Source organism: Sceloporus undulatus, chromosome 1, assembly GCF_019175285.1.
Source record: "Sceloporus undulatus isolate JIND9_A2432 ecotype Alabama chromosome 1, SceUnd_v1.1, whole genome shotgun sequence".
NCBI classification, from domain to species: domain Eukaryota; kingdom Metazoa; phylum Chordata; class Lepidosauria; order Squamata; family Phrynosomatidae; genus Sceloporus; species Sceloporus undulatus.
In genome coordinates, this window is record NC_056522.1 from 298,287,496 (window position 1) to 298,312,109 (window position 24,614).

The following is a 24,614-nucleotide window of genomic DNA, read 5'->3' on the forward strand; positions in this document are numbered from 1 at the left end:
GACTTGCCCAAGGTCACCCAGTAGGTTTCCATGATTGAAACCCAGGTCTCCAGAGCCGTAGTCCAATTTTCAAATCATTATACTATGTAGACTCTCAGCGGTTTACAGCAAATTAAAAAACACATCATTAAAAAGTTACAGGATATGAAAGTTAAAACAAGATTAAACAGTCAAAATGATTTAAAACCAGATTAAAACATATAGTATTAACCCCCCCCCCACACACACACACCAGTACAACAATTAGTAGGATGCAGCACATTGTTTAGGTGAGACATTCTCATCAAATGGCTATGGGACTAGAAAGGTCTTTACTTGTTTGTGAAGAGAAAACAGAGAGGGTGCCACTCTAACTTTTCTGGAAGGGAGTTCCAGAGCCTGGGGGGGCAGCCACTGAGAAGGCCCTCTCCTGTATTTCCACCAGATGTACCTGTGCGAGTGATGGGACAGAGAAAAGAGCTTCCTCAGCAGATCATGGGCTGATGTGTTGATATAACCTGAACCTGAGCCATATAGGGAGGGCTTTTTTGCTAAATGTTTCATAACGGTTTCCTCTGGGCAAGCTGGAACTCTGCCTTCTTTTAGCAAGGCATTAACCACTCTCTCTTCCAATTCAGTCAGTCCCCCTCTAGCTTTTTTAATAAACCAGGAAGGGCAAGGGTCTAACACACATGAAGTTGCTCTCATCTCTCTCCAAGAATCCTGTCCATCTCCTCAGGTTGTACAAATTGAAAAGTATCCCAAGCAGGGGCCAAAGTCATATCCACTGAATCTGTATCAGTCATAGCATTCAAATCAGAGGGAGTTGAGCAGTTTTATTTGCAAAGTGCTAGGCAAGTTGTTTTCAGTAGGCTGTTGAGTGATCTGGATTTTCCTCTTTGGGCCAGTGTGTAAATGACCGCTGACCAGTTGAAACAGCTCTGCTGGCTGGCTCCTTGCAGATACAATAGAGAAGAAATTTTGCCTTTGCTGTCTGTATTGCCTCAGATAAACTATGTTTGATCAGGCCTACTCTGAGTTTTCTCAGAGTTTTCTGTCAGTGTCGTTCTAGTTGTCTTCTCACTTGTTTCATTGCTCCATGGAAAACCAATTGTGTTTACTGCCCTTGCCATTTCTCCATTCCAAAGATCAGACAGGATTTGGACAATATTGCCTGTCAAAGAGCCACCAGGAATACATCTGGATCCATAAACCTCCTGCAGAGGACCATTTTAATAGACTTCTCACCCCTGCAGAGTTTATGAGTCCCAGGAAGTCTAAACAACATCAGGTTGTGATCTTTCCATGGCTGCAGAACAGTTATTCCGCTCCCAGATTACATTTACATCACCCATTACAGAAAACAAGGTTCAGAGGATGCCCAGCCGCATGCGGTAGCCTCAGATACAACTTGGGATAGACACATGACTATCATAGCAGACCTAAAGTCCTGAATTGTTCCCAACATGGCAGTCTCAGCATGGATGCTGAAAATCTGCAGCTGGGGGGGATTCCAACACCAAACCTGAGACTACCATGGCTAGCTCAGAAGGGAGACTGTTCAGCAGAGGTATGCCAACAGAATCCCTAATCTGCCTGACCACCGAGCTTAGATAAACACATTTGAACCAGTAGGCTGTGAGATAGGACAACTGTGGGGGGGATAGACTTTCGACTACTGCAGTTCCATCTCTCTGCCCCCCAGGTCTCACGTGATGCTGAACCAGTGAACTCTGGTTGACAGAGCTAAGAGAAGTTAATCCACCAGTGTCATCTAGCCAGTTCTTTTGTGATACATGCCAGGTGGTTAGGCTCATCTAGAATGGCAGCTCTCTTCCCATTCATCAACCTGGAATAGGCCCCACCTGCTACTGAAAGCTTTCAGCATTTCCAAACAAATGGTTCTGCTGCCAAGACTATCCAGGTTACTTGTGTTGGGGGAAAGTTTAAGGACAATAATATCCTGTCCCTGTCATTAATGTGCAACTGTTTTCCCATTCTGTGTCTCCCTCTGTCCTGTACCACAGTAATGGCTGCCCCATCACATCCAGTGTTCCCCTTCTGCTTTTCAGAAGGGTAGACTGGCTGTATACTTAGAGATGACAATGTTATAATTATAAAATGGGAATGCAGTTTCGCCCCTTCTTTCAAGCAGCATGACAGGTTCTTGCCTTTGTGTTTTCCCCAAGTAGCTTCCCTCAGAGAGTGACACCCTCCCCCCCTTTGGTGTCATTCCCTGGTAGACTTGTCCCTGCTGGACACTTGCTTTTATCTGCAAGATCCCTCAACTCTACACCTGGGGTAAGTGGAACTGGTTAGCAAAATCTGCTGAATCACAAGCAGTGTTGGGTTTGAATCTGAAAAGGGGTAGATCATCTCTCCACAATTAAAGCACAAGCAGGTGGTAACAGCAATAGGAACAGTAGCTGGATGGTGGGTGTTTGCCTCTTGTTGACTCTCCAGGTCTTCCTGGGGCTTCCTCTCCTGGCAGAAAATGTTGAGAATATGTGCATAAACCTTCCAACCAGAATTTGAACTGCAGCCAGCTCTGAGGTAAAATATGAGAGTCATATAACAAATGTGCTAAAGAGCATATGGCACATTCCAAAAGTGCAATTAATTTCTGTTTAAACAATGTGAAATCTAACAAGGACTCTTACCTCCAGTACTGTATCTGTCTATGGAAATATCAAGCCATTCGGGCAGAACAATCAGCTCGGTTTGTGTGTCATAAACTAAAGGGATATCAGTAGGGCTATTGTAGGTCCTTTGAGACAGAGGAAATGAAGAGAAAGAAGGTGTCACATAAGCTTTTGTGGACTTAATCTACTTCCTCAGATGCGTGTGACAAAGTAGACTAGATTATCGCATTACACTCTTATAGCGCTCTATTCCACTTTAACTGCTATGGCTGCCTCCTGTTGCATTCTGAGATTTGCAGTTTAAGGAGTGGCATTTAGAATTCTCAGCCAAAGAGCTCTTAGGCCTCATTGAACTATAAGCCTCAGAATGCAACAGAGCAGTAAAAGTGGAATAGCAGCACTATAAATGAGTGTAGTGTGGTAATCTAGTAAGTCTACAAGAGTTTATGTCACAACTTCTTTCTTCCAGTCAGTCTCAAAGATGCTACAAGATCCCGTTGCATACTGATATTCCAGAGTAACATGGCTATATCTTTGAATTCTAAACTAAAGGGATGTAAGAAAAAATAAAAAGTTCAAATAATATGTCAGATTTCTGTCAGAGGTGTGTGTGTGCTGTCTTATATTGCATATATATTATAACTGAATATAAAAGCCTCCAGGAACATTCGATGACTGAAAGGTCTGTGATAGTTTTCTTTTAATTGTAAAAAGTGGTCAGTGCACTGCTCTGCTGTATACATTGTTTTTTGACTGAGCTGGGTGCTGGGAGTTGGCTTTGCCCAAATATAATTACTGGCCAACAAGTTCATCTTTGCATGCTTAATTATTTTATCCTTTCATATATTGCCTTTCAAACTAACTCCCAGATGTTCTGTTATGATCCCAGTTGGTAAAAATGGTATTTTATTTAAAAATTAATTTAAAAAAATAGTAGTAGAAAAATCCTTTTGAAATAAAATGTTTATAGGTTATGCCCCATTTATTTCAAAGAAATGGTGGGCCACTATAAATGTATAATGTCATGCCACTTGATTACTCAGCACTTCATGTTTCACAGCTGAATGCATTTGGGGACTCCACTGAAATGCATTGCGTTTGAGGTGACTGCAGAGTCTGACACTTTATCCGTCACACTATGATGGCTTTTAAAGAACAGCACTCAAGCTTGGAATCCTAACTCAGTCTGATCAGCAAGACACTAAATTGTGGCTTGAAAGCAATAGGTAGAAAACTACAATGGATAAGTAGGGTGTGCCTGTAAAGCACTTTTTCCTGGGGGATATTTCCTTCTCTTGATATATGTCTAAACTGTACTTCAGAAATAATGCAGTTTGACACCAATTTAACTGCCATGGCTGAATGCTATGGAATACTGGGATTTATAATTTGTTGTGGCACCAGATCTCTCTGACATAGAAGGCTAAATATCGCTAAATATCTTTACAAAACTACAAATTCCAGAATTCTGTAGCATTGAGCCATGGCCATTAAAGCTGTGTCAAACTGCATTATTTCTGCAGTGCAGATCAGATTTTTGTCACTGATTTCTGCTTTACCAAAAAAGCTGAATAACAAAGAGGGACTGACTTAACTATAATATATGCATAAATAAAATATGAAGGTGGCCTGTCCATGATATTTGGATAATGTCTGCGAAGAATCGCTGCCCACTTCTTAGGAACAAGTGTCTTTGCTGGACCAGAACTTAAATGTCTTTTTCAAGCTCTCCCAACCATTGGATCTTACGGTGTAAAAAGCTGCAGACAATTGCAGCCACAGTTTAGTATGTATGTCCTTTCCAAGAATGACCTACATAATATAAACACTTGGCTCAGTGTACTTACAAATGTATTTATTCTATTTGGTACCATTAATTCATTGTGAACTGATCTAGGACAGTTTTGCTGTGGAAGTATGGTTGCCATGGAGAAGTTTTAAAACCATTACTTAAGAAACAATTTGATGTTGAGGCAGAGGTTTTATAGAGAGTCAGAAGATTTATAAAAATGAATACAGGGCTGTCCAGTTCTAGATTGTGATTTTCAAACATTCAGTGGTTATGTTAAGGTAGTGGTTCTAAACCTTGGTCCTTCAGATATTTTGGACTTGGCTGCCAAAATCCTTACCCATTAAACTGTGTTGGCTTGGGTTTCTGGGAGTCAATCCAAAACATCTGTAGGACCAAAGGTTGAGAACCACTGTATTAAGGCAAAACATGAAGCATCTGTGTTCTCTGAAAAAGTATATGTTGGTTTCTGTTACTGGTTTTTACAAGTAAACATTGCAGTGTCTCGGATATTCCAGTGTAGTCAACCCACAATTTAGATGATTTTAGACAGGAGGATTTGCACTAGTCAAAGGCTTATGGAAGTCATCAGATAAACTTCAGTAGCTATCCTTTTGTTTACAACAGAGGCTTACACTGTAGTGAATTATTTGCAGAGGATAAAGAAGTCAATTATAATATCTCGTCTTATTCAACACTTCTGGTGGATTTGGCAGGTTATAAAGGATAAACAAATTTAGTAGAAGCATGAGGGTTGTATGTAGTTTTTTGGTGGTTAATTTGTCTTTAGTTCAAGCTTGGAAAATTAATTTTGTGGTCTGCAATTTAAAGTTAAGGATGATGCAATGAAAGAAAAATAGCATTGGTTATGTTGTTTGTGGAGGTGATGGTGTGCCTTCAAGTCCTTTCCAACTTATCGCAACCCTAAGCCAAACCTATCATAGGGTTTTTTTGTGTGTTTTTTTGGCAAATTTCTGGTTATAGTTCCTTTATGAGCCTCCTGAATTATGAGATGGTCTTCTTTTGCCCAGGATCATTGGTGGATCTGGTGTGAGCATGGTAGAAAGCCTTCTTGATGGCTTCTTTATCTCTAGTGAAGCTAAGATGTCTTGATGATGAGTTTTGTATTGACTTCTTTTTGATAGAGGATGAATATGTTTTTGCCATAGCCAAGAAGAACTCAAAATTTAAGGATTCTCAACTTTTTTAAAGACATGTTTCTAGCAATTCTAATTCTGATGAGAAAATTTCCAGAGAAATAGTAAGTTCTCTGAAACACATCTCATAGGTTTCAATAATAGAAAGTATTGGAAAGAGGTTGCAGAGCTAAATGTGACTGTTGTAATTTGAACATTACTTACGAGAATATTGTGAGCACGTGTGACAAATAAGCACTTGAGAAATAATACTGGGTTCCTATGAGAAAAATAGTATTTGTGTAGCAGTCTTAAATCTGTAGAAAAGATACAGAAGCATTTATTTGAAGTCTGCAGTTAAGGTTGCTACCCTGTCTGGAATGCCAAAATCAAAACCACTCTAAAAAACAAAATTGTTTTCATGAATGGCTGAGCTAGTGACACATTTGTTTCTGATGGTTCACTATACACAAAAACTTTGGTTTCATGAACAAAATTATTAAAATACAGTATAAAATTACCTTCAGGTTAGTGTAGAAGGTGTATCTGAAACTGAATGTAGCCATGTTAGCCTGGAAAGTCAGTATGCAAAAGGATCTTGAGTGCCTTTGAGACTAACTGAAGAAAGAAAGCTGTTAGCAGAGTTTTTGTAGACTTGAGCTTACTTCCTCAGTGCATGCGGTGGTGTGGAGATCCAGAACAGATCTATGTGGTTTTTTGGGCTATGGTGGCCATCTTCTAGAATCTAGAACATGGCTACATAGCCTGAAAAAAACGACAAAAAAACCTAGTGATGCCGGCCCGGAAAACCTTCGACTTCACAGACCTATGTGAGTTGGTTGTGTGCATGTGAGATGCCAGTGAAATACACAATCATGTGGGTATGGAGATCAGGTGGCAAATTCAATTTAATTATGATCGTTGCAGAACAAAGGCAGGAGGAGGATATTGCTTAAAGCTGTGTTGCTGAACCTAGGGCACGCATGTTGTCTATGGCACACAAAGCCATTTGGAGGGCACATGACTGCTACAGGAGGAGGGGCGGGAGGAGGGCGCATTGCAGCTGGCTTGCTTCTTTGCTACGCCCCGTTTCTCCCATGGAAAACTGAGCTGCGACAAGGAGGGGCGGGGGTGTGTGGCCCTTCTGAGTGGAAGCCCAGCCCTTCCGGGCAGAAGCAGAAGTCATAGAATCATAGAGTTGGAGGAGACCACATGCCATCCAGTGCCAACCCCCTGCCATGCAGGAAGTCACAATCAAAATCCTCGACAGTGGCCATCCCTAGTCATTTAGATTAACCAGATATTCTGTACTATATCTTTACTTATTCTGTACTGAATTTTCCTATTCTGTCCTCTGCTTCCATTATCTTCAGGTTGAGCACCCTTTGCCTTTTCTGAGAGACTGAAGCAAAGAAGGTGTTGAGTAATTCTGCCTTTTCTCTGTCCCCTGTTAATAATAATAATAATAATAAAATCTTATTTATATCCCGCCCTTCCAAAAAGATCAGGGCGGCTACAACAATGCACAAGTGCATACAAATACAATTAAAAACATAAACATCATATAAAACAACACAATCTAAAAACAATAGCAAAGGCCCCGATAGCCCATCCTCCTGGCCACGGAAGAGGAGGGAGGCCCACAGGATATTTAGTCGGGGAATGCCTGTTTAAATAGGAAGGTTTTAAGATCCTTCCTAAATTGGGCCGGGTGGTGGATTGAGCGGAGTTCCGTGGGCAGCGTATTCCAAAGGGCTGGGGCAGCGTGTGTAAAGGCCCTTCTAGAAGTAGAAGCTAGCCTAGCCCCAGGCACCTTCAGTAGTTGCTGCCCAGATGTTCTGAGGGTTGCGAGGCGGATTGTTCGGGACGGCGTCCTTTAGGAATCCTGGACCAAGCCATTTAGCTTTATAGGGTAATAACCAGCCTTATATTGAGCTCGGAAGCGAATAGGCAGCCAGTGAAGTCTTTAAGCACAGGGTTATGTGGCTGGTCCGGATACGCCAGTGACCAGCCGGGCTGCCATATTCTGTCCATTTGGAGCTTCCGAGTTTGGTATAAGTTGCCCCATGAGAAGTACGTTGCAGAAGTCCAATCTCGAAGTTAAGTTACCAGACATGTACAACAGTTTCTAGGTCCCTCCGGTCCAGGTATGGGCGCAGCGTGGCGAATCAGCCGAAGCTGGTAACAAGTGCTCTTGACCGTCGCATTCACCTGAGCAGTCAGGTGGACGAACGAGTCAGAAGCGCCCCCCAGACCTGCACCATTTGCCATCTTCTCCATGCAGTGCCCCTGCCACTCCTTCTTCTCCTTTTGCTGCGGACATACCCCCAAAACCCTTTTTATTGTTCTTAACCTCTCTAGCAAGCCAGAGTCATCTGCGCTTTACTTTTCTGACTTTACCCATACACGTGCTAGCTATTTGTTGAATTCCTCTTTGGTGATTTCCCCATTTTTCATTTCTTATACATGTTCCGTTTAAAAACTTAGCTCAGTTGAAAGTTCCTTAGTCATCCATCCTGGTTTCTTGAGACACCTCCCATTTTTCTTCCCCATTGGAACTGTTTCAAATTCTGCCTTCAGTATCTCCCTTTTGAGATGCTCCCATCAGTCTTGAACTCTCTCTCTTTTTATTATTCCGACTGTGGCATCACCCTCCAGTATTTCTCTAAGTTTACTAAAATTGCTCTCCTAAACATCTAGAATGTGTGTCTGACTATGCCGGCTTCTCCTTTCCATTGTATTACAAACTCAGGAGAACATGGTCACTTCCCCCTAATGATCCCACCGCTTGCACCCCATTAACCAAAGTCATCCCTGTTGGTTAGAATCAGATCTAAAACAGCTGACCCCCTTCTTGCCTCTTCCATCTTTTGGATATTAATTGTCTTCAAGGCAAGTGAGGAATTTGCTAGCTAGACCTTGAAGATTTGGCTGAGTTTGACTTCCAGCAAATATCAGGATAGTTGAAATCACCCATCCATACTACATTTCTCCTATCTGAGTGTGTGGCCATCTGTTGTAGAAGCATCATCCAATTCCTCTGTCTGACTTGGATGTCTGTAGTTAGACTCCCACCATAACATCCTTGTTGTTTCCCTCCCCTTTAATTTTTATCCCGATGCTCTCCACTAGGGTTGCCATAAGCCAGGACCTCCAAACCACGGACAAATGTAGGACAAATGTAGGGCCACCATTTTTAAAATGTAGGACACATTTTTTAAAAAATGGGGACACATGCAAAAAATTGATAATTTTTTAAAATGTTAATATAATGCATGTTTCTTAGGCATGCTCAAAATGGAGACATTTTGGCATTATTCCTAGACCGAAGGCTGAAATGTACTTCTCTTTCTGGCCAAACACTCCCCCCCCCCCGCCCCAATTCTACGAACATTTCCCACTCCCAAGCAGATGCATTTGCAAGATCAAGGCGCCCTTGTGCCACGCACACATTTCCACTCCCAAGCAGGCATAGCATTTAAAGACCACAGGCAGTCCTTTGCCACTGCCAAACTACATTTCCCACTCCCAATCAGCATGCATTTAAAGACCACAGGCAGTCTCTTGTGCCACTGCAAACTACATTTCCCACTCCCAAGCCTTCTTAGCAATTCTCCCCTTCCTCCTTTTCTTGCCCCCTCACCCCCCCCAAAACCATCACCCCTCTTTCCCCCAGGTATTCTCAACTAGGGATTATGGTCAGATCCTTGCAAAGTCTTTTTTTTCTTTTCTAATGGAGGCAAAGCCCTTGAGAAGCCCTGGACCCTGAGGAAGAAGAGGAGGGGGCTTAGAGAGGGGGTAACTAAGGAGGCTAGAGGCAGGGTTGCCATAAGTCAGAAAGGAGTTGGGCACACAACAACAACAATGCCAACACAGCAGAGGAGGAAGGGGAGGAGGAAAAGAAGAAAGGAGGAGAAAGAAGAAGAATAGGAACAAAGAGAAAAAGAGATGAGAGGGGAGAGGGGAAGAAACGAAGAAGAAAAAGGAGAGGAGGAAGAGGAGGAGAAGAAAAAAAAAAACGGAATAACAAGGAGAAGGAGTGGAAAGAGAAGAGAAAGGGGAAGGCTTGCCTGAGTGCAAAGTCCTCCTGCTCTTGACGTTGGAGCATGCCAAATAAGGAAGCAGAGGGCTGGCCAATAGGGGCGGCAGAGCAGCAGACCCCGTCCCTGTTAGCTCCAGGCCTGCTGCTGCTCAGCCCTCTTGCTCAGCACTGTATTAAAGGAGGCAGCACCCTGGGAGCCCTGAGTCAGCAGCCACCCGGGAATGGGGGGAGGCGGGGTGGGACCGGGCACGCCCCCAGGAGGTGGGAAGTCCCGCCCACCACCAGAAATGGCAACCCTATCTCCACCTGACTTCCATGACTGATGTCCTGGATCTCTTCTCTGGTGTAAATATCTCTGATATTGTGCTATTCCTCCTCCTTTCCTGTTTGGCCTATTCTCTTAAAAAGGTTTACCCCTCTATTTCACATTCCATCACAAGACTCATCCCACCAGGTTTCAGTGATGCCTATTATACATATTTGCTTTGTTGTGCTAGGAGTTCAAGTTCATCCTGCTTATTTCCCATGCTCTGTGCATTAGTGGTAGAGACATTTAAGACCATGTGTTCCCTTTACTTGTCGCTGTGCAAAAAAAATTGCATCCCATTGTTGGGTCCTTGCACTGTTTGCCTTCTCCTCTATGAGTTTGGCTATTTTCTCCAGCTTTTGCCTTCCAGAATACTGTGCTCTCCCTCCAATATACTCAGTTTAAAGCCCCCCGATCACATTTTTGAGACTATTGGCAAAAACGTTTTTGCCAACTGCATGAGATGCAACCCATCCTTGTCAGAAGTCCCCCCTCATGGAACCGCAGCCCATGATCTAGAATCAAACTGTTTTTTGGTGACACCATCTGCAGAGCCAGTTGTTTACATTACTATTTTCCTCTCCCTCCTGGACTTACCTTTCAACTGGGAGTAGGACGAATGACAGCTTGTGCATCCTCTCTTTCAGCTTCCCTCCCCAGAGCCCATAATCCCTTATGATATTCTGAAGGCTGTGTCTTGCAGTGTCATTGGTTCCCACATGAACCAAAAGAAGGGGTAATGGTCAATTGGCTTGACAGTCTTTCAGCCTCTCTGTCACATGATGGATCTTTGCCCCAGGGAGACATACACCTCCCGAGACATCTTGTCAGGCCCACAAACCAGTGTTCAGTACCCCTCAACAAGGAGTCCCCACCACCACCCACACACCTCCTCCAAGGCTTAGCAGCAGCTGTTTCCTTTGGTGATACTCTCAGGCTCCCCTTCTGTGTCCCTGAAGTCCCTCCCTGATAACAGAGAGAGATTTAAATCGATTCTTGTAGCTGCAAGCTCACTGAATGATCCCTGGTTTCCCTACTTCTGTGTGTGACTTTCCTCCCACCATCTACTTCTGTTGTATGTGAAATGACATCCTCCTTCTCAGCAACCTCCTCTGTGTGTTTCCCGTCCAATACTGTCCGATCCGTTCTGTCAGGGAAACCTCTTGCTCCCTTAGACACTGAAGTGTAGATACCTGGGTCTCCAGCTGCTGTATTTTCTCTTTAGGAGGGCTACCAACTTGCATTTGGTGCAGGTAGGGTTTCCATACTGCCGGACCTCCAAACCAGGAAAATGTAGGACAAATTTACAAATGTGGCCACACAATGTGTCCTCATTTGAAAATTTTGTCCTACATTCCCCACATCGCTGCGGGGAGCGGAGGCCAAGTGGCGAGGGAAAGCCTCCGCTTAAGGAGGCTTTCCCTCCCGCCTGGGCCCCAGGGCTCGCCGTGATCGGAGGCCAGGATCGGGGCCTCGCCTTGTTCCTGGCCCCTGCAGGACCAGGAAGGAGGCGAGGAGAGTGCCGGCCATCGCCGGGCTTCGCCTCATTCCTGGCCCCCTCAGCGACCAGGAGGAGGCAAGCAGGCCGCTGGCCATCGCCAGGGCTTCGCTTCCTTCCTGGCCCCAGCAGGGACCAGGAAGGAGGCGAGGAGAGTGCCAGCCATCGCCAGGGCTTCGCCTCGTTCCTGCCCCTGCAGGGCCAGGAAGGAGGCGAGCAGCCGCCGGCCATCGCCGGGGCTTCGCCTCGTTCCTGGCCCCCTCAGGGACCAGGAAGGAGGCGGGAGAGCGCCGGCCATCGCCGGGCTTCGCCTCGTTCCTGGCCCCCCCGGGACCAGGAAGGAGGCGATGAGGAGCGCCGGCCATGCCGGGGCTTTGCCTCGTTCCTGGCCCCCGCAGGGACCAGGAGGAGGGGTGAGCAGGCCGCCGGCCATCGCTGGGCTTCGCCTCGTTCCTGGCCCCCGCAGGACCAGGAAGGAGGTGAGCAGGCTACAGGAGGCGGAGAGGTTGGCGCGGCTGCGCCAAGAGGCGCCACCCTCCCTGCAGCCTCCTCCGCCCAGGCCTCGCTGCCCTCCTCTTCCTCCGCGCGGCCCTGTGCGGTGGGAGGAGGAGGGGGCAGCGGCCCCGAGGGTTGCCTAGCAACCGCTGCAAACGAGGAAGCAAGCTCAAGTCTCACGGCGGGGTACAGACCGCCTTTGCGTACTAGGGTTAGGGGTACTAGGGTTACGTACTAGGGTTACGTACTAGGGTTAGGGGGGGGGGTGGCGGAAGCACCCCCCTTCCTAACCCTAGTACATATTGTATACGTACTAAATGGCGGTTGTGTATCCCGCCAACAAAGCTCATGCTACCACTTTCTTTTAACTGGTGATTCAGTCCAAGCTTGGATTTTTACACAGAAGAATGTGTGAGTGAAACATCCAATGGATTAATCGACTGTCCTTCCAGTAGCACCTAGTGAACAATTAATGCAATGTCTTTGTTGAGTACAGTACAGGCAAGTTGCTAGAACTTGTCAAAATCTTTCCCTATGGAGGAAACGCTTTCTGCTTTGGCTAGCCCATTACTTCTGATGTTTTTCTGTGTACGTTGGAAGTTTCAGCATAAGCTAATTGAGTCATTTTGGGAAAAGTGGTCCCTTTTTGGCATTAACACATGAGGAATGGAGAGTAGATTAAGATATTGTTGGTGTAATAAATAATCCCAGGTGGCATTTTAATTATTAAGATGGAATGGATAAGATGGGCTTCAGATGCAATACATTCAGTCCTTGTCTATTGTGAACTCTGGGTGTAGCAAGGCTTTTCAAGGCAAACAAACAGTGACAGCTTTCGCCTTAAAAACATAAAAGCCATCAAGTATTCAGAACTGCCTCTGGCTTTAATCAGAACTCTTTGGTCCCCTGGTAAGGCAGAGAACAGAATTAAAGACAAATGTGGATGACTTTGTGGATTATACCCAGTGGTGCCTTTCTGTTTGTGAAAAGGTTTTTGATCCAAAAACATCCTCTACTCATGGAAAAGAGACTATTCCGTGTTATCTGTATGTAAAGGATCCTGTAGAACATGGTGATGGTAGGAAGGGGGAGATTGTTCAATATTGCTTTGAATTAGGCCAGAATAATCTTTTGACTTTTGTTTTGTTTTGTTTTTTGGCTAACTCTTTACACCTTGATTTTGCATTTTGTAATGTTGCTTGATTAGCGAAAAGAGTTTCGGCAGATGTATAATTGTGTAATTGTGTTTGTTCTTGCAGAGGGCCAACTGCTGCCTTGGAATAACTTTACAAATGAATGTAATATTCCTGGAAACTTTATGTGCAGTAATGGACGTTGTATCCCGGGTGCGTGGCAGTGTGATGGGCTACCAGACTGCTTTGATGAAAGTGATGAGAAGGAATGCCGTGAGTATTTATACTTGCTCACTATTTCATATTTTTATTAGAAAGCCCCAGCCGTGTGAAATCAAAATCCAACTTGCAGATTGGTGTACTATTATATCATCTTTGACATTGATTTAACTATATTCAAAGGGATCTTGTAGCATCTTTGAGACTTAGGTCCAGTACACACTGCAGAAATAATCCAGTTTGAAACTGCTTTAAGTGCCCTGGCTTAATGCTAATGAATTATTGGAACTGTAGTTTTGGGAGACATTTAGCCTTCTCTGTCAGCGAGCTTTGGTGCCACAATGAAGTACAATTCCCAGGATTCCCTAACACTGAGCCACGGCTGTTAAAGTGGTCTCAAACTGAATTATTTCTGCAGTGTGTTTTGGACCTAACTGTGTGAAAGAAGTTATAAGTATTCACAGGTGAAAAGGGCGGCCTGCCGGCGGCCTAATTTCCTCCATAGGAAAGCCGCAGCCGCCAAACCACATGGCTTCTCTACAGAGGTAAAAGAACCCAGAAAAAACGGGTTCTTTTTGAGCTGTAGGTTTGTTATGTAAGCGCTGTGTGGCAATGTGCGTATGCTGCATGGCGCTTACGTAACAATAGCGGCACCCGTGTACACAGGGCGCCGCCATTGTTATGCTGCCCACATGTACTAGGGTTAGGGACCATGTGATTGCTGCGCGGTCCCTAATCCTAGAATCGGCACTGGTATGCCACTTGTTGGCGGTATGTACTGCGCCATAGACTTGACCTACTTCCTCAGACCAAACTCTATGAAAGCTTATAATGCAACTTACCATATTCCACACAGTTAGTCTAAAGGTGGTACAAGATCCCTTTGTATACTGATATTCCAGACTAACATGGCCATGTCTCTGAATATCTTATCTGATTAGATGGACTGTTCACTTCTTTGTTAGTAGTATGACACTTTATTCTGTTTGCCTCTTTCCTTTCTTTCACAGAACACAGGAGAGTGTGTATTTTACCAACACAATGGGATAGTTTATTTGCATTTAAATCTTTTTGTTGTTGTATGCCTTCTAGACAATTTCTACTTATGGAGACTGTAATGTGAATCTGTCACGGGATTTTGTTGGCAAGATTTGTTCAGAGAGGGTTTGCCTTTGCCACCCTCAGAGGCTGAGAGAGTGTAACACGTCCAAGGTCACCCAATGGAATTCTATACCTGACCAGATATTTGAACCCTTGTCTCCAGAGTTGTAGCCCAATGCTTAAATCATGTAACCATGTTAGTTCTCATTAACTCAGTTACAATTCACTTAAAACATTTCTGAGGTGTAGAAATAAAAATAAACCATAACGTTAGCATTACACTTGGATTACACAATTCACTTTACAGTTCATAGTAAAAATCTAATAAAAAGACACGTCACTCATGCCAAACTCAAGGATGATACCATCTTTTCTTAGTTTTCTTGACAACAGCCAGGTCCTAGCATTTTGCACCCACTTCAACATCCAGATGATCTTCAAGGTTTGCCCTACATAAAAGTGTACTGCAATAGTTATCCAGGGAAGTTACCAGAGCATAGGTCAGCAAGACAACGTTATGCAGTTCAGGAACACCCACTGCTGGCAATTAAGCCAAAGCTAGACATAGGCGAGCCAACATGGTGTAGTGGGTTGAGCACTGGAGTACAACTGGAGATCAGGGTTTGAGTTCCCACTCAGCCTTGGAAACCTACTGGATGACCTTGGACAAGTCATAAATTCTCAGCCCCAGAAAACCCCATGATAGGTTTGCCTCAGGGTTACCATAAGATGGAAATGACTTGAAGGCAAACAACAGCAACAAGAAGGCATGGGTGCCCTTTCTGCAAAGACTACTTGGTCCTCTAGTGACAGTTGTGGAGCACCATTAAGTTATGTATCTACTGTTCTTAGGACATGCATCCAGATTAATCTGCCTCCTTAATTCCTGGGTTTAGGATCTTCCAGTCAATAGAATCTCCATCTAGTTGAGATTCAGCTTCATTGTACCTCCTGACACCGGTGCCTCCCTTATTTAGATGAGAAATGATAAGATACACCATGCTCTAGGTTATTTTCAATGGGCTAGTCATTCCCTCCTTTCCACTCTGCCTGTCTTCCAGTTTACCTTGGATAATTTCCAGTTTTTTGGGGTGGGGATGGCATAATTTTTTTCTAGACTACTAAATGTGCAGATGCTCCTTGAATGCCATACCTGGGGGGGGGGGGGGGGGGGCTTGCAAGAGTATGAATGAATAATGATTTCTTCCTGCAGAGTGATACAATGAATGTACAGAAATCTTACACATGAAGATATCCCTTTGTCGGTTTTTATTCAATGTAGATGTGCTGTGTTATGTACACTTGGCCCTTTGGATCTGCAGGTGTTCAGTTCCGGGATGCCCTGCAGATGAGAAAGAACATAAATACGCTCATCCCTCCACTTTTGCGGATTTAATTATTCATGGATTTTGTTAATATGTTCTCTCTAGGAATATATAGGTCCTCCAACTGAAGGACCTAGAGGTTCCTAGAGAGAACACTTGCTTAGGCATTTGCAGCTCCTCCACAGCCATTGTGTGGTCAATGTCTGGCAGATGTTGACCACAGAGTCACACTGGAGGACCTAGAAATTCCTAGACAGGTGTTCTCTCAGGTAAAAACACATTCATGTTTTTTCCACATTCACAGGGGTCCTGTGCCCCTAACCCCAGCAAATGTGGAGGGACAAGTGTAATTGCATCCCATATGTGAAGGTGACAACGTGGCACTGCCAAAATCTCTTAAAACCTTTCATTCCTTTTTAATGTTTGCCACGGCTGCCACCAGTTATAGTGCACCTGCATCATACATGGGCGCATTATATGTGGGTGCATTATACGCTGCTTTCAGCATATCCTAAAAGCAGTGCTGCTTCTTCCGGGCCGTGCACAGGAAGAAACAATGGTGCATGTGTGCCGCCTCCGCCATGCACCACCACAAGCACAAGCCTCATTACTTCTAATGGAGCTCGAGCATACACATTTTTTGTTTTATGCGGGAGAGGGGGTCCGGAATGAATCCCCCACGTAACACAAGGGTGCACTGTATGTGAAGGTGAGACTCACCCACCTAAGTACTTTTCTTGGATGGCAGCTCAATGGGTCTTTAGATCCCACCACTGCCATCAATTAAGTGAAGATGATGGCCATTATCCCACCAATTCTTCACTATGACTTGAACCTAGGATTCCCTTAAATGTCTCCTGCACTATAACTCTGGGTTTCAAATTTCCCCCCAACTTGGCACCAACTATTCTTTGACAGCCACACAGCCACTATCTAATGTGTCCCAAACCTAAAAGACTTTTCTCAATGTTGGTAGCATTTTAATGTGTTTCTCAAATCACTTTAGACAAATTCTTGTTGAAAGAAAGTAATAAATTTATTTATAAGTCAGGCTGAATACAGTATCTCTTTTAGTGGATGGTGTTCACAATTGATATGGTATATAAATATTTTATTACACAATTTAATAACTGCCTTAGCTTGTTTTTGTAATTGTTTTTCTTTAGCTTTATATATGTTTCCTTACAGACTATGTTCTCACAGAACCTTTATTAAACTTTTGTATCTTATAACCCTTCTTGTTACCTATGACTCCACTAGTCACCAAACACTATGTCTTCTGCAGGACACTACAACAGTTTAATTAAGGACACTCTTTGTCCCTTTCTTGGGTTTCTAAAACCCTTTCTAATTGCCTTAACAGCAGCCTAACCTAGTCTCAATGGTTCTTCACCCCTCAGGGCACAATGAACATCAATCAGTTTCAAATCTGCTCCTCCCTCTTATATACTCACTCCTGGGAGCAGCCCCCACCTTTTCCTGGCTTCACTCCCATTGGCTAGTGCCACGGTCCTAATATGCCTGTTGTCTCCACACAATATTATTAAATAGTAGTGACATGAATACACATGCTTTAGAGTGCCTGTATTCATGTTGCCACCATTTTCTAATATAGGGTGTGATGATCTGCAAATGATTGGATTTGTCAATCCAAAGTCCACAGATCTGAAGGGCTAACTGTATATTGATATATTGAAGGAGTAAAATAAACTGAAAACTGCAACAAACTACCCAGCCACATCAGGTTGGACAATAGTGCATCACAGGCGGGATATAGACGGGCAGGGGAAGACGTCTTGGAGGTGTATTCTGCTGAATACGGAGCCTCCAGACCGCCCGCCCCGGGGGCGTGGCTCAGGTGTATGGGGCTTCCACATGGGGGGCAGTGAAGATGCCTCACCTGGGGCCGTTTCTGACCCGCAGTTTCCATACCGCCACCTCGCAGGACGCTGCAAAGAGAGAGGCAGCTTCCTCACGGGCAGCCAAAAACGGGGCTTTTTTTCCCTTTTGCCGGCTGGCGGATGCGCAGCTGCGCAGCTGCGGCGCTCAGCACCGGCGGCAGAAAGCATATGTGCACATTTAAAGCACCCAAGCCCCTTTAAACTTTTCCCCCTGCCCTGCCCAAGAACAAAGGTGGTCTCCTGCCAGCTGGTGATCAGCTGGTGTTGGCATCCTTGTCCGCTTGCACATTGCCAATGTCACCAGCATCATGGATGCCTCCTCTCCTTTGGTCCCCGCACTCTTGCTGAATCTGCAATGCACAGCCACAGCTGTCGCCGCTGCCACCGCTGTCCCCCTGCCATCCCCCATCACCTCCCTTGTACATATGTAAATATTTAAAGTTTTAGCGTTTTTTTATTGTTAGGTGAAAATGGCGCAGGAATGTGTGTAGGGGTGCACTTTAAATTCCAAACTTTCCATGATTCTAGCAGCGCATGCGTACATGCAGCTCTAGGGTTAGGGTTAGGGTTAGGGTTACGAGTCTTAAAATGCACTGCAGCTGTGCTGCAGCTTCCACACCTGCATGGCAGCTGACGCTGCAATTAAAGCCTGACTGCAAACTGCGCATGTTCCAGAACCCCGACTCATTATGCGACGCAGCAGACACGGAGCTTTTAAATGGGCGACTTAAATTAGCGGCGTAGCAATTCTGGCGTACCGGTGCAGCAGCTTACAGACGGAGATGCGCAGCTTCGCACTATATAGAAAAGAAGCGGGGAAAAGCAGCACCTTTTTAATGCCGCTTCTTCCCGCTTGGGGCGTGCGGGGGGCGTGTTCATGGCGGCATTCAGGTAAGGGCCGTCTGAAGGCTATACTTTCATGACGTCATGAACACACCCCTTTTTGCCCGTCTGTAACCCGCCACAGACTCTTTCAAACAAGGTCAGATAACTTAACCCCCCCCACACACACACACACCCACACAAAACAGCAAGGAAATTTATTTGAATACACTTTCTTGCTTGGCATTACAAAATGAGTACTGCTATTCTCAGAAATTTATTTCTAGCTCAGATTTGACTTAGGCATATTCCTGACATTAAAAGCCTCAGCTCAAGAGATTTTTAGGATGCCTGATGAATGAACTTGGGATTTATGTACAAAATTCCATTTCCCAGTGTCCCTGGATCCTGGCAAACATCTAGTGCAATCCTCAAGGCACCAGCCAAACTTTGTATAGAAGCTTACAGCAAAATCACTTCTCTCCTTCTGCTGGAGTCAGATAAGGGAAAAGGAAAGCTGATGGAGTTGATTGAAGAGTCAGTGAGAAAATTTATGATCTCAATTTCAGAACTGCACCCACAATCAAAAAAGGTTCACAGCAACTGGGTGCATGGGAATGGCTCTTGAACTTGACCCATCAAACCTCAAACACTGGCTGACTTGTTGTTATTGTGTGCCTTCAACTCTTACTTATTACAGATAAGTAAATGGATTCTGTAACTTGCATCTGTGTTGGATTTTCACATTTTACTTGTCTTTTACTCTTGCCCTAATTATGTAATATGGAATATAAATGACATGTTTATCAGATGGAATTGATTAGCAAACTTATAATGTTGACGTTGAATTCCCTTGCTTGGACAGCTACCTGCTGAGGATGCTTTAGTTGGAGATCTGACACTGAAGAGGAGGTTGAACTTGATGGCCCATGAGGCCCCTCCTAAGTTCATGATTCTACAGTTCTAGGAGTCTCTGTTTTGGAGACTCTAAGCATAAGAGATTATAATCTTCCTTTTTATATGTATTTTCTGGCATCTCTTTATTCTTCTGTGGCAACGACATCATGAATCTGTGTAATGAAGAGTGAAGTCTTGATTGACAGCTTCCATATGTTTGATAGAAGTCTCTTGCTTCTTCTGCTCAGAAGTAATTTCTCTTTTTTCAGAATGGAAAATAAGTGTAACATCACTTCAAAGCAAAGGAACTGTTGTTTTTTTAAAAGAAAAAAAACTTGTTCTAAATATTTGGTTGACATGTTCTGCCAACTATAAAATATATGTGAAATGCCATTGTAACATCATGTCCTTGTGAAATTGCTCTGGTAGAGCCATCAGTATTCTTCTGTTATTCTTAGAGCTTGTTAAAATCATAGAATAGAATCATAGAATCATAGAGTTGGAAGAGACCGCAAGGGCCAACCAGTCCAACCCCCTGCCATGCAGGAAATCTAAATCAAAGCATCCCTGACAGATGGCCATCCAGCCTCTGTTTAAAACTTGTTTGCTACATCACAAACTTTACAGTTAGCCCTTAAAGTGTAAGCTAAGCTGTCTGCAATTTTTATTGGGAGCAGATTGTCTGAACAGGATAGCCTTCCAGCATGTGAGGGCTGAATTTGATAGCTTAAAAATATTCCCTTATGAAGTGTATTTTGGATTGAGAATTTTCTACATTTAATTGGCTCATATGTTGTGTGTTTACTGTTTGGTTTCATTTTTGCAAAAGGGAAGCCATAGGTCCAAGAAAGAAAACACAATTTCTTTAAGGCCTTCACTGGCTATTTAGCAATTAAATTCCATGGCACTGAAACCACTGCTCTGTTGTAATGTTAATTGCCTAGAGCTCTGTGGCCCTCACAGCTTGACAACAAAGAATAAACATTAGCATCCAAGAGTGGTTTGAATTTCCTTTTCTGCTCAAAATGGTAACTTGAATTAGCTGTGCTGGAATTGTCATTATGGGACCAGAGATTATCAGCCCTGTCCAAAATTAGGTGCCATTCCACATTTTTTTCCATCACACTGTTCAAGACTAAAATCTTCTTGAGGCTAGTGGAATACAATGCTGTGTATAAATAAAAATTAGTCACTAAAGAAACTCTTCCACCCATTTACATATAATGCTATTATTCTCTTCTACACTTCTGGATATCTCTCTGCCTCTACTTTCTCCACTAAAGAGGCAATTAATGAAGTGTTGCTGGGCAGGGTTTATGAATGGAATGGCAGTAGTTGGTAAGTGACCACAGTCTCTGTTCAGGATATTCTTTTGTCATGGTGAATAAGCTCAATCCAGTAAGATTCTGGTGGTAATGAATTCAGTAACTGCCAATAAAATTTAAATAGCTGCAAAACCTCAGTTAATAAAACTTCTTTCTTCAGTTGTACTGAGTTAAATCTTGGGATTGTCAATTGGTGCTTTCAGCAGAATGATGCTTCCTTCCACACGCTCTTTTCTAGTTGGATTAGATTATTAAAATATTTTAGCTAAGTCATTTTTACTTCAACCAAGTGAAGATATCATCCTGTTCTTTCATTTTTCCCTACCTTGGTCTGCTAACCTAACAGATCTCATGAATAAATTTAAAACTAGCATGAAGGAAGAACAACCTAAAGCAGGTGATTCATTTCCTGTATTGCCCTGTAGTTGACAGGTGAGGTAAAGAAAACAGAAGAGCCTGTACTGATGTGTTTTGAGTTGCAAATAACTCTGGAGGGTGAATATTCTCTTTTTATTCCCTTTATAGACTGTCTTCCTCACTATAAAATGATGTCCTTTCTTACCTTCCAAAAGGGAGAAGAACACCACAGTTAAATCAGCTATATAATTGCCTCGAGTCCCTATTTTGGGAGAAAGGTGGGATATAAGAAAATAAAATAATAAATAATAAATAATAAATCAGTCCACTGGAATATGCCTCAATACAAAACAAAAAGCCCCAAATGCCAGTAAAAATTAGGACTCTTTGGGGTGGGGCTCCAATGGACAAGATCAGTCTGCCTTTGGGATACCACGACATAATGTGTTGTTCTTTTGTACAGTGGGTGCCATTTGCTCTTCCAAAATCAGTGCCAGATCCAGGACCTAGTTTTTGAAATAAAGAATCTGGTTACTATAATTCTGGTCACTGTTCTCACCTACTGCCATTACCTGTGCATCGTATGAATTCAAGATATTCACTCCTCTATTGCTGCTAGCTGAGGATCTTAATGTCTGCAACTGGTTCGCAACAGAAACAGAGTTTAATGATTATGTGTGCTATGTCCACAAGTGATTTCTGCAACAAGGATCCAACAGTATCTACTACTGTAAACTTATTTATGAATATCAGATTTGAGACTTGCTTATCATTTAAAATATTCTAAAGGGGTGAGTCCAGTTACATTTTTATAAGAAACCAGTTTTCAGAGACAGTGGTTTCATCTTTCTTGAAGAGTAGCATTAACTTCAGCAAGAGGTTGGGCCATCCCAGCTTAATTTCATAGAATCCTAGAGTTGGAAGAGGCCACAAGGGCCATCCAGTCCAACCCTCTGCCATGCAGCAACTCACAATCAAAGCATCCCCAACAGATGGCCATCCAGCCTCAGTTTAAAGACCTCCAGGGAAGGAGGCTCCACCACTTTCCGAGGAAGTGCATTCCACTGTCGAACAGCCCTTACTGTTAGGAAGTTGCTCCTAATGTTGAGGTGAAATCTCTTTTCCTGTAGCTTGCATCCATTGTTCCGGGTCCTAGTCTCTGGAGCAGCAGAAAACAAGCTTGCTCCTTTCTCAATATGACATCCCTTCAAATATTTAAACAGGGCTATCATATCACCTCTTAACCTTCTCTTCTCCAGACTAAACATCCCCAGCTCGCTAAGTCGTTCCTCATAGGGCATGATTTCCAGACCCTACATCATTTTAGTCACTTTGGACACACTCCAGTTTCTCAAGATCCTTTTTGAATTATGGTGCCCAGAACTGGACACAGTATTCCAGGTGGGGCCTGACCTAAGCAGAATACAGTAGCACTAATACTTCCCTACTTCTATTGATGCAGCCTAGAATTGCATTTCATTAGTCACGATGAGCAAGAGTCAAATGCACACATTGTAGTTTAAATCTTTGAGGCACTGTGAATCCTTGAGGTACATTGTCTATAACTGATCTGAGATACAGAAACAACTGGGCTTTGTTTATCAAAGTTCAGTCAGTTTTGACATTATTCCATTTTATTTTATTTTTTATTTCATTAAAAGCCACACATATACCTCTGTCATGGTTTCCTGCCATGACATAAAAAGGGGCAGAGCTAGTCTGGCTTCCCCTGGAAAGGAGTTTCACAACCACTACCGAGAAAGCCTTGATATATGCATACTTCCCCTTATTTGCCTCTTGCAGTGATGAGACTTGCAACTGGATTGCCACTGAGAATCTCAAATTATGGTTAGGCTCATGTGGGAGAAGGTACTTCTCCCGATATCCTGTCTCAAACTTTTAATGCTTTGTCAAAGCCACTCCTTGAATTGAGCTTGGAACAAAATTGGAAGCCAGTATGATTAGTACAAGACCAGTAATATGTGGTCTGTAACGTGCACATCAGACAACAGTCTGGTTCCTTCCTTTTGCACAGCTGTAGCTTCCAAACAAGGGGAGATGCATATAGAGTGCATTACAACAGTCTAATTGAGAGGTAATTAAGGAAAAGACCACAGTGGTCCAGTCTGCAACATGCAACATGATATACCTTTCACCAAAATAAGTATTAAAGTTAGTAATTTAAAAATTAGTCTGATGCTGTGAGATGAATGAGGCTTAACAGTTCTGGGGGGAAAACTAGAAAACTGTATGGTCTTTAACACAGTAATTAGGGTAATTCTTCTTGTTCTTGTTCTACTTTGTTTTCACATGCATTTCCTTAAGGCAATGTGAAATCTAGTCAGATACGATCTGTATTAGCTGGTTTGATCCCCTGCAAAATTTGTTCCCTTTAGGTAATTGGCTGCTGGGATTCTGCTGCTTGATCTCTAGAAAAGCAGTGTATAGTCACCGTACCAAAAGAGGCAACATAACTACAATTTTTTGTTTTTAATGCCTGAATTAATTCCTCAACTTGACTAATAATTCTGTTGAACTGAAGCAGCCCAGGACACTCTTTTTCATTTGAGGTAGCTTTGAACACTATGCAAATGCAGGGGAAATGTATTTTATGCCCCCCCCCCCAATATATCTCATCTTCCATCTCAAGCACACAGTTTTGGGATGTAGGAAAAAGCAAGGGGGGATTCCCTCTTTAGACATTGATCTACCTAGAAGCTCAAAAATGTGGTGTGAATTACTCCAGATAACTGTACTATAAGCCAGTTTAAAGTTGCTTTGTCTTGGTTCATATGCAAACCCCATTATTACTTAGAGTTTCACCAAATATTTGACATTTCCTTACGAAAGAGACTTTTTTTTCTAAAGGAAAAGGTGATAAATGGAACTGGGAGAAAGAGCAGTCTAGAGAACCAGTCTTGCTTACCATTTAAACAATGTTTTGATTGTGTGATTTACCCAAAAATGATTTAGCTGAGACCACACCCTCTCTATTATTATATTAATTATTGTTTTATCTGTTTTTCAGCACCATGATGCTTTCTTTCATTTTTTGACTGGTTCATTATGCTAAATCCAAGGCTGGATTAGTGTTATACAGCAGAGCTTCCTTCTTTTCCTCTACAGCCTTCTGGGTTAATAAAGAACTGGCCTTAGGAGGATTTCTAGCCTTCCAGAGCTGGTTTGGGGGGCACACCAGTTAGGAAAAGCTGCAAGGAAGAAAGATTATCCCAGTCCCAGTTGGATTCTGCCACAGGAAGTCCAGCTTTGGATCCTGTCTTTTTCATTTCCTTACTATTAACCTACTCTTCATGACAACATGCAGCTGACTGCTTTTTGTTATCCACTGCAGTCTGCAAAGTCATTTTTAGTTCTTGTTTTACTTGGAAAGCTTAATCTGAAAAAAATTGTGCATTGTTGAGCAAAGATTTTAATCTCAACCTGTTATTTTCACATTTGGTGGTCAAATTATTGTACCATACACAAAGTGATTCTTTTTTAAAAAAAATATTGAAATATATTATAATTTTATCTATATGATATATGAAAGCTGCAGTCCTTAATTCACTTGTGGCAAACAATCTTAACTTGGACTTCTTTCTTTAGGCTGGGGTGGGAAACAGTAGGAAGCTGGGGGGGGCACAGT

General features: G+C 43.2%; 1 protein-coding gene across 3 annotated transcripts in view; it reads left to right on the top strand.

The window, feature by feature from the left end:
* LDLRAD3 (low density lipoprotein receptor class A domain containing 3) overlaps nucleotides 1-24,614 on the top strand; it is a 223,381-nt gene that overhangs the window by 49,242 nt on the left and 149,525 nt on the right. For all 3 annotated transcript variants that reach the window (XM_042453883.1, XM_042453875.1, XM_042453865.1), the window contains exon 2: nucleotides 13,148-13,294. In XM_042453883.1, coding sequence (XP_042309817.1) covers nucleotides 13,148-13,294 — 147 coding nt within the window. The remainder of the gene's footprint in view (nucleotides 1-13,147; nucleotides 13,295-24,614) is intronic.